Source organism: Pristiophorus japonicus, chromosome 13, assembly GCF_044704955.1.
Source record: "Pristiophorus japonicus isolate sPriJap1 chromosome 13, sPriJap1.hap1, whole genome shotgun sequence".
Lineage (NCBI taxonomy): Eukaryota > Metazoa > Chordata > Chondrichthyes > Pristiophoridae > Pristiophorus > Pristiophorus japonicus.
Window position 1 is genome coordinate 19,652,324 of NC_091989.1, and position 16,732 is coordinate 19,669,055.

General features: G+C 44.9%; 1 protein-coding gene across 4 annotated transcripts in view; it reads left to right on the forward strand.

Moving 5' to 3' along the window:
* LOC139277948 (uncharacterized) overlaps positions 1 to 16,374 on the forward strand; it is a 53,877-nt gene extending 37,503 nt beyond the window's left edge. For 3 of the 4 annotated variants that reach the window (XM_070896577.1, XM_070896580.1, XM_070896578.1), the window contains one exon: positions 10,468 to 10,821. In XM_070896577.1, coding sequence (XP_070752678.1) covers positions 10,468 to 10,536 — 69 coding nt within the window. In that variant the 3' untranslated portion in view covers positions 10,537 to 10,821. Of the gene's footprint in view, positions 1 to 10,467; positions 10,822 to 16,351 lie in introns of those variants that run through there. The other variant, XM_070896579.1, reaches the window with a different exon arrangement.
* The last annotated feature ends 358 nt before the right edge of the window (positions 16,375 to 16,732 follow it).

Sequence of the window (16,732 nt, forward strand, 5' to 3'; positions counted from 1 at the left end):
AGGCTAAGGGGAGGCCTGATTGAGGTGTATAAAATTATGAAGGGCCTAGATAGAGTGGATAGGAAGGACCTGTTTCCCTTGGCAGAGGGGTCAACAACCAGAAGGCATAGATTTAAAGTAATTGGGGGAGGTTTAGAGAAGATATGAGGGGAAATTTCTTCACCCAGAGGGTGGTGGGGGTCTGGAACTCACTGCCTGAAAGGGTGGTAAAGGCAGGAACCCTCACCACATTTAAAAAGTACCTGGATGAGCACAAAGTGCAGTGACCTACAGGGCTGCGGACCAAGAGCTGAAAAGTGGGATTCGGCTGGATAGCTCTTTGTCGGACGACGTGGACACGATGGGCCAAAATGGTCTCGTTGCATGCTGTAAATTTCTAAGTACTGCCACAAAATATGTTGCAAGTCATTGGATTTTTTTTCTGTGAATTTCTGTGCTCATGAAGGTGAGAGTTGCTCATGAGATACTTTCCCCATTTCAGGCATTAGTATCAAGCACTCCCAGGTCATACCGTGAAATACAGAAAAAAAGCTTCTGCTGCAGTCCCTATCTCAGAAGAACCCCTGTGGGGGCACCAAGTTTGATATTTCCACCGTCCTTGTGGGGTCTCTGAGTGAGATTATCAATTAATGCTGAGCAGGAGAGGTTGTGTGCCCTGGGCTGGTGCTTACTCAGAACTGGGCTGAGACTGGGTAAAGTCGGATAATCCCACACCCTGCTGTAGGACTGCACTGCTTTGCAATCTCACTTGGAGAGTGAAAGTGAATACTGCACTCAAGCAGCAGGGGGCGTTCCAATGGATTTTGGAATGAAGGCATGTTGTTAGCTTGGAGCAAAAGGCACCGTTAGTCTGCACCATTCCGTGCTGCGCTGAGTCTGGGAGTGCTCGATGGGAACTGTCCTATTCCCAGTGCTAACATACCAGATCGCAATGAGCACATAAAGAGAGATTTTTCACCGTACGTCTTTAATAATTTAAAAAAAACATTGACAACGACTAGAATTTTTGTAGCTTGCAATATTACAAGTACTTAATTGTGAAAATATATCACTTGTCCCCTGAGGCACAGGGCTGTGTCTGAAACCTTTCCAAAAATAGAGCCCATTAATATGCCGATTATTGTCCAGGTGCACACAGGAATTTAACATGCGATAGGAAATCACACTTTCTGATTGTTTAGGAATTCAGCCTCCCGGAAAGGCCTCTTACCGCCAGAAAGCGGCGACCAAGCGGCAGAGCCCAGCGGCTGCCGATTTCCGGTCGAATGGCCGGCGCTAGCGAAATTCACCATGGTGGATTTTCCAGCGTTTCTCACTTCTGCCCCGCTGCTGCCGACCTGTCTTAAGTGCGTCATCAAAGGGCACTCCGCTGGTCTCCCGCACCTGCAGCCAAATTCAGCTTCAAACATCCTCGATCTGCCGAGCGGTGCCCCCGGCAGCTTTTTCTGTCGGTGCATCTTGTTGTCTGTGTGTGGGACTTGGCTGCGCGGCAGCCATTAAAGGCGAGGGCCCGCTGCCGCGGCCGGCCATTTTTTTTTTTTTTTTTGCGGCCGACTTGTAGACCAGCCGGCCAAATATGCCCCCTGGGTTCGGCCGGGCCACCAACGGGCAGCCTGGCACCCCCCTCTTGGGTGATGGGCCACTGGCCCGGCCGAAACCCTCCCTGGTGGCCCACTGGAACTAACTAAAATCTTCGCAGAGCTCGCAGTGGCCCTCCCCTTTAAGTGAAGGGGAGACACGCGGTGACGCACACGTGTCATGACGTCATCACGGCTCCGCTGATGATTGACACCGCCCCGCCTCCACGTCCGCCCCTCTTGTTGCTGATCTGCTGCTCTCCGCCCCACTTCCGTCCCCATTATGACCGACTTCCGGTCCACTTAAAAAAAAAACGACAAAGAGCTGAATTTAGCGAAAGAGGCGACCTCATCTGACGCTGCGGTGAAAACACTTCAAAAACAGTAAGTGCGCCAGGCTTCGGGCAGGCCTGAATTTCGGCCCCATTATCTAGGAATTAACTCCATTCTTTATATTTGTAATATAATTTTACACATTTTTTTTAATGGTTTGTATAACTCCAAATTAGGGAGCATTTGTTCATAACTTGCTGCTGTCATATTGAAACATTAAAAGCTATTGTGTCTGACAAGCATGGTTGCTTTTTCATCGATCAGTCCCAGCTATCCAACCTCTTAGCATATCCCTAAATCCTTCCTCTCTCTAAAACACAGCTTACTGACTCTTGAACCCATTTCTCACTTACCTTCTTAAAAAGAAAGGAAGACTTGCATTTCTGTAGCGCCTTTCATTACATCATGATGCCCAAACGTGCTTTGCAGCCAGTGAAGCACTTTTGAAGTGCAGTTACTTTTATAATGTAGGAAATGTGGCAGCCAATATCTGCACAGCATGATCCCACAAACAGCAATGAGGTTAGGATAGATAATCTTGTTATTGGTTGAGGGATAAATACTGGCCAGGACACCAGGGAGAACTCTCCTGCTCTTCTCTGAAACAGTGCTGTGGGATCTTTCATGACCAGTTGGTATTTGAACCTTACACCAAGGTGAGCAATATTCCTGGACACTAATCAATTAGTTTTTTCAGTTCCTTTCATATTTGTGAAGGTCTCATTGGCTTAAGAAATTGTGAAATAATCCCTTAGATAAGAGCCACACTCACAACGACCTATTGAGTTCATAACATCTTAGAGTAGGATAAACGGATGTGGATGGGTTGTGATGGGCTCTGCAGGAGTCCTATGGTTGGATAAGCTATTTGCTGGCTGGACCTACTTGTATTTGACTACAAGTAACAATTGCAGTGACAGCCAAGAGGTTAATAACCCTAAATATATCGATCATTAAAAGAACCAGGAAAGCATGGCAGATCCCAGTCGAACCAAGCTCTGTTGTATCTGCTAATGCATACAATGCTATTGTGAGGATACAGGGTGGCACTGAATAGATAAATGGTTTGAAAAAGGAAACAGAATGGTCTTTAAAGGGAACCTTTCAAATTTGAAAGAGGGTCACAAATGGGTTACTCCAGGTGTCTGTCATAGAATAACACAGCACTGAAGGAGACCATTCAGCCCATCATGTCTGTGCCAGCTCTCCGAAAGAGCTATCCAATTAGTTCCACTAACTTTCCCCATAGCCCTGCAATTTTTCCTTTTCAAGTATTTATTCAATTCCCTTTTGCAAGTTATTATTAAATCTGCTTCCACTGCACTTTCAGGCAGTGCATTCCGAATTATAACAACTCGCTGCATAAAAAAATTTCTCCTCATCTCCCCTCTGTTTCTTTTGCCAATTATTTTAAATCCGTGTCCTTTGATTACCGACCTTTTGCCCGTAGAAACAGTTTCTCCTTATTTACTCCATCAAAACCCTTCAACCGTTAAAGACTTGGATGTCTTAGTAGTGCTGGAATATATGTAGCACCTTAGCATGCCATAATGCTTCCAGACACTTCACCTAATGAATTACTTTGACATGAAGTAACTTTTGTTATGTATCACAAAATGGCGGACAGCACGTGCAATTTTCTGATCGGCATTGACAGCAGACAAGGTACCTTACCATCAATGCGGAGTCAGAAAATTTAGGCTTATTTATGCCTTCATTCATTTTTGAAAAACTAGTTGAATGCCCAACATCCATAGAGTAAGACATCATCACCAAGGTCAAACTGGGTAGAAGAGAAGATTAAATAAATCAATTAGTATTGGTTCAGTGATAATCAGGCTAGGGTTTTATTGGAAAAGGAAGGGAAGACTGAGGAGGTATGGAGTTCCATAGTCTGAGGACCTCAAAACAATGGGATGCCTTCACTCCCATCGTGCGAGAGTAGGAGATGGTGCATCGAGCTGCAATTGCAGATTGATTGTACAGTGAATTTTGTGTTAATCAAGGCGAAAGACATCAATACTGGGGAATGGTTTTAACACTAGAAAGAAAAAAAACTTGCATTGATATAGTGCCTTTCATGACTTCAGGACATCCCAAAGAGCTTCATAGGCAATTAAATGCTTTTGGAGTGTTGTAATGTAAGAAACACGGCAGCCAATTTGCGCACGGCAAACTCCCACAAACAGCAAAGTGATAATGACCAGATAATCTGTTTTAGTGATGTTGACTGAGGGATAAATATTGGTCGGGATTTATCTGGAAAGAACTCCCCTGCTCTTCTTTGAAATAGTGCCATGGAATCTTTTACGTCCACCTGAGAGAGCAGACGGGGCCTCGGTTTAACATCAGCTGAAAGACGGGCGTTGGAAGTTTATTTTCAGACTGGCTTCAAACAAAGAGAAGATTGAAAGCGGGGGCTGAATTCAGGAAACCTCAAGAAAGATTCTGGTTTTAATTTTGTTGTTAGTAAATCTTCCTTCCAACCTCCAACAGTCATTGAATAGGTTCAATTATGGGGACGGAATAAATTTACCTTAAATATGCAAGTCTTGGCAGCTTTGTGCAGTGAGAGATGATTCAGATCAATTCTACTGCCAGCATCCCATTAATGATTCTGTAAATCTCAGCCACTGCCTGTACCCTGGGCTTTACTCTCGTTAATTGGACCCTGGCTTGCCAAGACATTTGTGAACTGAAATTATTCTTGGAATGGAATTTTTATATAGCCTGATTATAAAAAAAGGAGGTTTTATGTTATTTGTCCCTCGGCCTATATAATCCTTTGAATAAAACACCAAACATCCTACTCATGAATTAGCCCAGGTGGAAATGATCTTCAGTCCAGCCAAGGACTCCTCCGTTGGTTTCGACATTGGCCAGTTTGATACCAAGACATATAAACCGTGAAGGCTCAATTCCTGTTGGATGCTAGCAGCACTCCTGGTAAAAACTGTAGCGATAGCAGGACAGACCACAGTACTTGTGGTTGCATCCCCACCTCCTGACACAGATCCATGGCGTCCACGGAACCATGCACGTTTGCAGCACAGAAGGAGGCCATTCAACCCATCATGTCTGTGCTGGCGACCCCAATCTATAACGAATCCTGCTGCTCCGCTCCCGCACCAATGTCCTGTATCTGCTTCCTCTACTTTTCCCTTAAAAGCTGTAATGAGCTTTATCTCAACTGTGGCAAATGCTCGAACAATTCTCAGCATAAAGAAAAATCTCTTTTACTGACAATTTTAAATTGATAACCCCCCCCCTGTCACTGACTCTTCAACCAGAGGAAATAGTATTTCTCTAGTTACTCTATCAATCGTAGAATCATAAAGCGTTACAGCATTCAGCCCATCGTGCCTGTGCCAGCACGTTGAAAATCCCATTCAAATTTTGAAAACTTCTGTTAAATTTCCTTTTAGCCTTCTCTGCTCCAGTGGAAATAGTCCCTGAATCTCTCGTCTCTCCTCAGGACAATAGTTCTCCATTCTGGTGAATCTACACTCTCTTTGGCTTTTCATAATGGCGTGTCCAAAATTGCACACAACACTGTAACTGTGGTTAACCATTGCCCCGTCCAAATTGCTCTTTGTGTCCTTGTTAATAAAACTCGAATCCGTCTACTGATGTACAGACCTGTGGTACATGCAGCAACTGACCTCCTACAGTGTTTCAGATTGCCTCCTGAACCCGACCAGGACCAAGCAAGTAGTTGCTGAACTGGTATCCCAGCATCGAGGCATTAACCACACTCAATCAGCTCCGATGGACGGGCCACATTGTCCGCATGCCTGATACAAGACTCCCGAAACAAGCACTCTACTCCGAGCTCCATCACGGCAAACGAGTCCCAGGAGGGCAGAGAAAACGCTTCAAGGACACCCTCAAAGCCTCCTTAAAAAAATGTAACATCCCCACCGACTCTTGGGAATCCCTGGCCCAAGACTGCTCAAAGTGGAGGAGGAGCCTTCGAGAAGGTGCTGAACACTGAGTTTCTTTGTCGGGAGCATGCGGAAGCCAAGCACAAACAGAGAAAGGAGCATACGACAAACCAAACACCCCACCCACCGGTCCCTTCAACCACCACCTGCCCACCTGTGACAGAGTCTGTAGATCCTGCCTTAGACTCATTAGTCACCTTAGAACTCATATTAGTGTGGAAGCAAGTCATCCTCGACTCCGGGGGACTGCCTAAGAAGAAGAGACGACCCAACATAGTGCAGAATCTCTCAACCTCTATGTAACACGCTGCCGGGCATTTGTTACTCTGCTGTATATGTAACTTAGAACAAACTGAAGTACAGCTGCATAATGAACATTGTATTAGCTTGGAATGTTCAGTTGTCACCCAATTATTTTGTCAGTCTAGGGAGCAAACCCTCACTTGACACATAACGTGGCATTTTATATCGGAAAGAGGGAGAGAGTGAAAAAACAGATAGTTTAGTCACAGAGAAAATGCTCTTTTTTCTATCGAGCAGTTTGCAGTTCATTCCACCTGTTCGTCTCCACCCTGTGATTGGACTATCTGTGATTCTTTCATTCCTCCTTTCTCCACAACCTTACCGAGGAGCTGGCTTCGCTTCAGGTTCATTTTTTTTTGGACACTAAGGGAATCAAGGGATATGGGGCTCTGGTGGGAAAGTGGAGTTGAGGTCGATGATCAACCATCATCATCATCATAGGCAGTCCCTTGGAATCGAGGAAGACTTGCTTCCACTCTTAAACTGAGTACTTAGGTGGCTGAACAGTCCAATACGAGAACCACAGTCCCTGTCACAGGCAGGACAGATAGTTGTTGAAGGAAATACTCGTGTCTGGCATGTGAACAAAGTCAACTCGAGGGGCCATGTGGCCTACTCTTGCTCCTATTTCTTATGTTCTTAGACAACGCACGCAGACATTTTTCATGAATGTGCTGAGAATAGCGCACTGAGGAAAGTCAAGCCCCAACAGATATATGGCGTAGGGTTTGTTTTAAAAAACAAAATTGTTTTTCAGTTGAAAGTTCTATGATGTACTGGGGCCATAAAAAAGAGAAAATCCTAAAGTGGGAAGAGAGAAACAGCTGATCTAAAAACTCCACCTGACAGAACATGGGCCTGGTGGCCTCGTTACATGTTTGGGGGTCACATTATTATATTTGCTTGAGATATTTTTGCTTTCAATATTTCATACTTATTTTGTCGGTATGCCCTAGCTCTCGACCCAGAGAATGTTTTCACTTTCCCAGATGTCTAGGAAGATTTGTAGCACCCCCAAGGAATGAAGAGAGAATCCTTTTAAATTTATCTCAACAATTGGTATAATCACGTGATTCTTCGGAAAGTGGCGGAGTATCTCGAGTCTAGACTTTGACTTAGTCTTCAACTGTTAAACAAATTGATTGAACAGTAAATGCACTTGCCATTGGTAGCAGTAACAACGTATATTTTTACATTAGCCATGGCTGACACTAATAATGAATAGTTAGTAATTGGTGTGCTAAGTGATGATTATAAGTAATATTCTGCTGTAATGATTCTTTTCTTCTCACTCTCTGGACTGACTGTCTATCTTCAAAGGTTGCGGACAGATTTTCGGATTTAATGAAGACAGGTGGATAAATACATTCAAAAAAATGATTGGGATCAAGCAGATTTAAATAACTTACACATTTCAAAACAGCTGCCATTCAAATGCTTATTTGATCAAATGCGACGAGATGTTTGTATTTGAATTGAATGGCCTGACCTCTCACTTGGGCAACAGGCAAGCAAATTAAAATCTGTATCAATTGTGTCATATTGAGCTCGCATATGACTTCTGTTATGTCTTTAGATGCTCTGATGACTCCACGAGGTAATGTATTGCACTTGAACTGTAGTGACCTTAGTCCATTTAATATAACTCCAGAGTGAGGATCACACATGATGGCCTGCCTTTTATACGAGGCCTGGCACACCTGTACAGGTAACCTACAAGTCTCCCTCTGGTGGCACACCTTAGTGACCATACAGCTAGTGTACAAGTTTCCCATAGTAGTGCCCTCTGGTGGTACATCATATGTAATAATACAAGCAGTAAACAGGTCTGGATATATGACAACTTCGATGGAAGAGGCTGTGTTTGAACCTCTTGTATACCATGGCAGCGTTAAGAGGCAAAACCATGGCAAATCTTAGACAGAAATGCTTAATTTTAATCTCAAACATTGCTAGCTCCATTTATAGTAGTAAGTACTTTTTTTGTTGAACCTGGGTTGTGTTCCTTTACCTGCTAATTAATAGTGCCCAAGCTTTTTCTCTTTGTGAGCTGCTTTGATGTATGTTATTATGAATCAGCGTTCCCATTAATTTGTATATCTCAATCTCTACCACAGGAAGTTGTTGAGGCCAATTCACTAAATATATTCAAAAAGGTGTTAGATGTAGTCTTTACTACTAGGGGGAATCAAGGGGTATGGCGAGAAAGCAGGAATGGGGTACTGAAGTTGCATGTTCAGCCATGAACTCATTGAATGGTGGTGCAGGCTCGAAGGGCCGAATGGCCTACTCCTACACCTATTTTCTATGTGTCTATGTTTCAAGCTACAGATACCAGCAAACCTTGGGTGTTCTGGTTTTGGATTTATCAATGAGCAATAGTGCAGGCCTTTCCAAACCGCAAAAAAAATCAAAGCAGTCAAACCAGCAAGTAAGAAATATAAGAACAAAAGGATCTGAGTCGCCTGGTCATTGTGGTCTGGACTGCCAGGGAGTTTGGGTTGCGTATGGTCCATGGGCTAGTTTGCACTTCCCAGAGAAACAAGCTTAGCAGCAGGCTCAAGCCCACTGACACTCTGGTTACAACACCAGAATTTCCCAAAGGTGCAAAAAAAACACCTCACAATTACCGTCCGACCCACCAGCTTTATTTTCTTTTATGATAAATATTTTTGCATTTTCAGTCGGACTGAACACCTGGCCAGAAAGACTTCCTGGAATGTTAATTGTCGTGGTTCTGTTGACCTTCCTGTAATAAGGAGAGAATACGGGAGGGTTACTTTGGGTAATTCCTTCCCAAAGGCATAACCTTGCACAGACACCCAATCACTCATGCATACAACATTAGCACACTTCTGTCCAGATCATTTCACACTTTGCTTTCTTCCACTTGACCTGTACAATGATTGAATGGTCCTTTGGGACTGGTGTGTTTGCTTTGATCTCACTCCTTCTCGAAAATGCTCCCAGCCATTAACAGACTGAAAAAAACGATTTAATTGGGTATAGGAAATCATATGGTTATACTGTTGATTAAAGTACAGTCTTCACTTTTATAGATTTTTTGTGAAACTCTAAAGTCAAGGATCATCTATTTGTACATTGGAATGCATCACCATATATTTAAAGTGGCTAGTTGTTCTATAGGTAATAGTAGACATGAAACTGTATAGTGCAATGTGCCGCTGGCAGATCTGAGTTATACTATTGGTTGCTGCGTCACTCTTGGCCCAACAACAATGGAACTGAAAGAAAAGAAAGACTTGCATTTATATAGTGCCTTTCACGACCACCGAACGTCCCAGAGCGTTTTTCAACCAATGAAGTACTTTTTTGGCGTGTAGTGTAGGAATGACCAGCATTCGAGTGCTGGTTAAATGTTGATGTTAGGAGGATGCTGTTGGTCTTTCATGACATTGTCTGATTCTGGGATGTTATCAGCACAGAATGGATAGTGCATTTGCCTCAAACCAATAGGGGTTCAAGATTAATCTATTGTGTGGAGTGTTTTGAGATGTTTTGACGTGAAATGTGCTATAAAACTCAAAACAAGTATTACTGTATTATTAATCGTTCAAAATTAAGTACAATGTTACGAATTCATAGGCAGTTTAATGGAAGACTTGGAACCACGTTTTGCAAACGTCTAGGGCAATTAGGTGACTGCGATGCACCCCAAAGTGGTGTGGGCACCTGCCAACCTTATGCTGATTAGGTGCCCTTTATTTGGCCCATAGACTCTGGCATAACTATCGAGATCATGTATGTGGATGTCAGCCTCATATAACAACAGCAACGCGTATTTATATAGCATCTTTAACGTAGTAAAACATCCCATGGCACTTCACAGCAGCGTTATCAAAGAAAATTTAACACCGAGCCGCATTAAGAGATAGTAGGATAGGTGAGGTAGGTTTTAAGGAGCGTCTTAAAGGAGAGGAGAGAGGCGGAGAGGTTCAGGGAGAGAATCACAAAGCTTGGGGCCTTGGCAGCTGAAAGCATGGCCGCCAGTGATGGAGCGCTGAAAATGGGGGATGTGCAAGAGGCCAGAATTGGAGGACGCAGAGATCTCCTATATAAGGTGTGCTCACCTGGAGGAAATAGTGGAGGACTGCTAATGCCCACGGATCCCCAATATGAGCCAATGCCTTCAGGAGAAGGAAAAGGGGCTAACACACCAAAAGCAAATGAAGAAACAAAGCAGATTAAAATGACAGGCATAGTGGATCGAATGGTCTCCTTCTGTGCTGTATCATTCAACGATTCTAAATGCATTTAAATGAATAACATACTTTGACCGTGTTTTACAGGTGATTCGAACTGCAGTGTGGCTCCTTTCAAATCCACAGCCCCAAGCGTCTCAGTCAAGCAGTACCTGACAATGAAGTGCAGTTGTTCTGGAAAATATCTAGAAACCATCTGAAAAGGGAGGAATCCCAGTGGATGAATTCTTTTCTGAAAATTCCCCCCAAAAATGTATTTTTTAATTCGATGTATTCATCTGTAACTCTATTCAGCTGCTTCAGAAGTTTTGAGCCTATGCAGGAAACCTGCGACTGATTACTGCTGCAGTTCTGATTTACAGGCTGCACCTTTGGGTTCTCGTATGGAAGCTGAAGAATGATGTGAAATTACACCTAATATATTCACTGGATGGTTTGACTTCCTTACAATCGACTTGTGGATGGTGCAGTGGATTGGGGTATCTGCGTCTGCCGTGATCCCTGCCACTGACCAAGCCAAATGGGCCCAAAATAAAACCATGCTCTACTGGTGCCACACTTGGCAACTGCGCTCTCCGCTATGGAGTTGAGCATGTAGACCAGGTCTGACCAATGTTCAGCCAGGGTGTGGGCAACACCGACAAGCCAAGATTTATCATTGCTCTGAAGTGCACCGATAGTGGACCAAATAACTTGGGACTGCAGTCATGTGTAGGCCAGGTAGGGATGACATACAAATCCCTTTTTTATGACGATCCAATAGCTTTCATGGTTAACTCCTTGGTGCAAGTCCGCAGCTTAGCAGATTTTTTCAAATTCAATTTCACAACTTGCTGTGGTCAGATTTGAACCACACAATCTCTAGGTTACTAGTCCAGGTCTTTTAACCGTTAGGCCAGCATAACCACGAATAATGGCCTCACCACCACTGAACTAGGAAATGGGTCAATCGGCTCCTAATCATGTTCACTGGCTCCTGCTGGAGACTGTTGGTTTTGTTTCAATTGTTCTCCATATTTTCCCCCACCAGTTTTCTCCTTTCCCTCACTCTCCTGAGATGTTGATCCCTCAGTGCGATCTTCATCATAGACAGTCCCTCGAACGAGGATGACTTGCTTCCACAAGAGTTCACAGATGTTTCAGCGAAGGACCTGATGTTCCAGTCCTGAACTCCAGTTGATGGGGTGGAAGATGCCTGTGTGTGGATTGTTTTAACGTGTGGTGACCGTTGCACATCAGCCACTACACGGGCTCGACAGAGCAAGGCCTTTATCCTGTGGCAAGGTTTGAACCAGGACGACTGGAGACCTGCTCTGCTGCACAGACCTAGTGCGCACACATATCACAGTGTGGGCTGGCCCATGCTGCCCCTGGGCCCTCGGCTCTTGTGGTCCCCTTAACCTCAATCGCAGGACCTTCGCTCACCATGTTCCAGGGCCCGGCGCTCCAGCTCTATTTATAGCCCCGACCTGCGGTGGTGTTCTCACACAGGTCGGGGCGGCCCACAATGTTGAGGTGCGATAAGCTTCTACTCGCACCAGTCACCCCAGTACTTTGTCCCAGTAGCCATTCCTTTCATTATGAACTTGGTGAGTACCCACAGGACATTCAACTGCGACCATCACAGCTGAGCTTAGTTCTGGTCTTAATCAATTTTGACATCATGGATAGTGATCAGGAACAGAGACTCTGGAGAATGTTTTTTCTCTCTAAATGTTGATACCAATTGCAGCGCATCTAAAACTACCCTGACTGAGGTCACCTACCTCAACACAAACTGGAAATCCGAGCTGGGACCTTCCTGCTCTGTACAGCTCACCTATTCCTGTCTTAGCCAGCTAATGGGGGAGCTAATGTGTAGATGTTGAGTGAGGATAGGATCAGTTTCGATTGCAAAGTAAGGTCAGGAGTGGGGCCATCAAATGACATTCAGTAACCTGTCACAACAACTTGTACAACAACTTGTATTTATATAGCACCTTTAACGTAGTAAAACGTCCCAAGGCGCTTCACATGAGTGTTATAAAACAAAATCTGACACCAAGCCACATAAGGAGAAATGAGGGCAGATGACCAAAAAGTTGGAAAAAAGGTAGGTTTAAAGGAGCGTCTTACAGGCACAAAATGAGGTAGAGAAGCGGAGAGGTTTAGGGAAGGAATTCCAGAGCTTAGGGCCCAGGCAGCTAAAGGCACGGCCACCAATGGTTGAACGATTAAAATCAGGGATGCTAATGAGGCCAGAATTAGAGGAGTGCAGATATCTCGGAGGGGAGGGGGGGTTGGGGGGGGTGGGGTTGTATGGCTGGAGGAGATAACAGAGCTAAGGAGGGAGGAAGCCATTGAGGGATTTGAAAACAAGAATGCAAATTTTAAAATCGAGGCATTGCTTAACTGGGAGCCAATATAGGTCAGCGAGCACAGGGGTAATGGGTGAACGAGACTTAGTGCGAGTTAGGACACAGGCAGCAGAGCTTTGGATGATCTCAAGTTTACATGGGGTAGAATGTGGGAAGCCAGCCAATTCTTCTAAGAGTGAAGTGGCTCATGTCAAAACACATGGACAATATCCAGATATGGGTTGACAAGTGGTAGGAAACATCAGTGCCACATAAGAGCAATGACCACCTCCAACAATGGAACATTCAACTATCTCTCCCTGACTTTCAATGATGTATCCATCATTAAATCTCTACCATTAACAATTTGGGGGTCACCACTGACTAGTAACTTCACTGGAGCAGCCACATCAATACCGTGGCTACAAGAACAGAGCAAAAGGCTCAGTAGAATGTGACATGTGGCTCGACTTCTGTGCCCTGAAAGCATCTCCACCATTTACAAGGCTCACGTCAAGAGCTCGCCACAGCTGGAACATTGAAGAAGCACAATGTCACGCAGGACAAAACAGTTGACTTGATCAGCGCCCCGCCATTGGACTCTATATCCTCCCCGTCCATCACTGGAGTGCTATGGCTGCAGCATATGTGATCTACTGGGTATGTTGCATCGACTCACCAAGGTTATTTCTACAGCACATCCTTCCCTGTGACCTCTATCACTGAGAAGGACAAAACCAGCAATATTGTGGGAAAACTATCACCTTCCACTCACAAACCATTGTGACTTGGACATATATCGCTGTTCCTTCACCATTGTTGGGTCAATATCCTGGAATTTCCTACCTAAAACCATTGTGGGAGCACCAGCACCCCACAAGGACTATAGCAGTTCAAGGAGAAGGCCCACCATCACCACCTTCTCAGGGCAACTGGGGATGAGCAATAAATGCGGGCTTGACAGCATCACCCACAGTACCCCAAAGAACCCCCCACCGGATCAATATGACATTTCAATTCCCCACACCAGCCATTTGGCCTCTGAATGAGATTGCAAATTTAGTGTTAACTTTAGGCAACCTTGCCTCCCTCTCTATGGTGCAAAGTGATTTAACAGCATCTACACTGTCATGGCTAAAGTTAGTAGCCAAGTGCATGGGATGATGTGGGCATGAAGAGATATCACCTCACATCTAATGTACTGTGTCATTTGTAGAATCATAGCTCAGAAGGAGGCCATTCGGCTCATCATGCCTGTGCCAGCTCGCTGAAATTTCTGCACAAATCTTTGAAGGTGGTGGATAGGTTGACAAAGCAGTTACTAAAGCATTTGGGATCCTGAGCTTTATAAATAGAGCCATAGAGTACAAAAGCCAGGAAATTATGCTTAACTTATATAAAATACTAGTTTGGCCCGAACTGGAATATTGCGTCCAGTTCTGGGCACCACACTTTAGGAAGGACGTGAAGGCGAGTACAGACGAGATTTACTAGAATGGTTCCAGGGATGAGGGATTATTTGTAGGTATACTGGAGAAGCTGGAGTTGTTCTCCTTGGAGCAGAGAAGGCTCAGAGGAGATTTGATAGTGGTGTTTAAAATTATGAAGGGATTTAATAAATTAAATATGCAGTGTGTACCATCTACAAGATGCACTGCTGCAACTCGCCAAGGCTTCTTCAGCAGCACCTCCCAAATCCGTGACCTCTACCACCTAGAAGGACCAGGGCAGCAGGCACATGGGAACAGCATCACCTCCAAGTTCCCCTCCAAGCCACACAGCATCCTGACTTGGAAGTATATCGCCGCCCATTCATCGTCGTGGGTCAAAATCCTGGAACTGCCACAGATTGGCGAGGGTGATCGTCAAAAGAACAAGAGGTGACATGAGGAAAAACTTTTAGATGCAACAAGTGGTTAGGATTTGAAATGCACTGAGGGAATACAGATTCAATAGTAGCCTTCAAAAGGGAATTGGATAAATACTTGAAGAAGAAAAAATTGCAGTGATATGGGGCAGGAGCTGGGGAGTGGGACTAACTGGGTTGCTCTTTGAAAGAGCCGGCGCAGGCTCGATGGGTTGAATGGCCTCTTTCTCAGCTGTACCATTCTATGATTCTATGGGGGAGAAATTGGCCTGGTTTGCGCCTCCGGGGGGCGATAATGGGACGTTAAAGGGTTACCAACCAGGCGCGCAAATTCACCGATGCCCGCGAACTTCCCTGGTGGTTTTGCGCTGGTGCTAACACTTACTGCCTCGCTAACTTACCGCCTCGCTCTGAAGTGCCCCGTAGGTCATGATGTCATCTGGTGCGCAGCGCCCCGTTACAACTCCGGATGCAATATTCGCTCCCGCCCCCTGCAGCATCGCCGGGGGTCAACAACGGCAGCTGCAGGAGGCATTGTCACCTCAGCTGGCCGCTTGGGGAGCGCTAATTAAAGGCAGTGGTGGTCAGGTAGGCCAAAATGTATTAATCTCCCCAGTCTGGTGTATTTTGGTTGTTTTGGACCCCATCAGCCCAGCGCTCTCTCAGAGTGCTTGAGGGCTATTATGCACCAAGCCCAGGTCCCGTGGTCCGACAGAGATATGATGAGCATTGAGTGAAACCAACATTGGCCCTTCCCTTTAAGTGAGGGAAGGAGCCACCAAAGACGGCAGCGCCTCGACTGCTGCTCTGACTCCCTTTAGCGCTCTAAGGGAAGTGATAGCGCTTGAGTTAGTGCTCCACTTCCCCCTTTGGAACGCTAAAACGGAAGTTCCCGTCAGCTGCAAATCTTTTTCGCCCAGCGATACTTTTACGCTCCTGCAAAAGCCATCGCCCCAAGCGGCGGTGCCAAGCTATTTCTAGCCCCATGATTCTAATCAGTACCACTCCCCTGCTCTTTCCCCATAGCCCTGCAAAGTTTTCTTTTTTTGGAGATGCAATGTCCTTTTGAAAGTTACTATTGAATCTGCAGCCACCACCCTTTCAGGCAATGCATTCCAGATCACAACAATTCACTGATTAAAAATATTTCTCCTCATCGCCCCTCCTGGCTTATTTTTGCCAATGATCTTAAATCTGTGTCCTGTGGTTATCAACCCTGCTGCCAGTGGAAACAGTTTCTCCCTATCTACTCTGTTAAAACCTCTCCTAATTTTGAATATAGTGTATATAAAAACTCAGCCCATGTTTAAAACTAGTGCTTGATCACTTTTTTTAATCCTCTCAAAATTGAGACCCTATTGCCTATTATGACGGGAAAATGTTTCATAGAAATATAGAAGTTTACAGCATGGAAGGAGGCCATTTCGGCCCATTGTGTCCATGCCATTTCTAGAAGCTTCTTTATTAAATCCCACCCCTCACTTTTCATTTCAAATAATTGGGTTAATACATTCAAGAATGTTGTTGTGAACACCTCAAGAGTTTATTTGGCTGTAAAACACTTTGGGCCGTGAAAGGGCCCTATATAAATGGAAGTTCCTTCTTTCTGTGTTATACGAAGCCCCTGTTATAAATGACTTTGGGTGGGAGGGTGGGGGTTGGTGGGTGCAGAGGAAGTGCTATCACAGGCTGAAAAGTTAAAATAAATTCATTGCATTCTTGATTGAACTTTATCTCTTCCATGTGTGTTTCACCCACGATACCACAGATGTGAAAACACGACTGACTGCATGAGAAAAAAGGACTACAGACCGAAATGCTGGTTAATGAAGTCCTGGAGGCGTATTGCTGTGTACCAGGTTGGGGGTGAGGAGGGTGGGGGGACGGTGGGGAGGAAGGGGAAATGTATTCATCTGGATTATTACATACTCCTAAATGTTACAAAAACAAGACCTGCCATTGTCTCTAATTGCTCATTTCTACTGCGAAAGGCAGAGTCCCACTGACGATTTTTGGAGTCTAGGGGAATCAAGGGATATGGGGATCAGGCAGGAAACTTGAGTTGAGGTCGATGATCAGTCATGATCTTATTGAGTGGCGGAGCAGGCTCTAGGGCCGTAAATGGTCAAGTCCTGCTCTCATTTCTTAT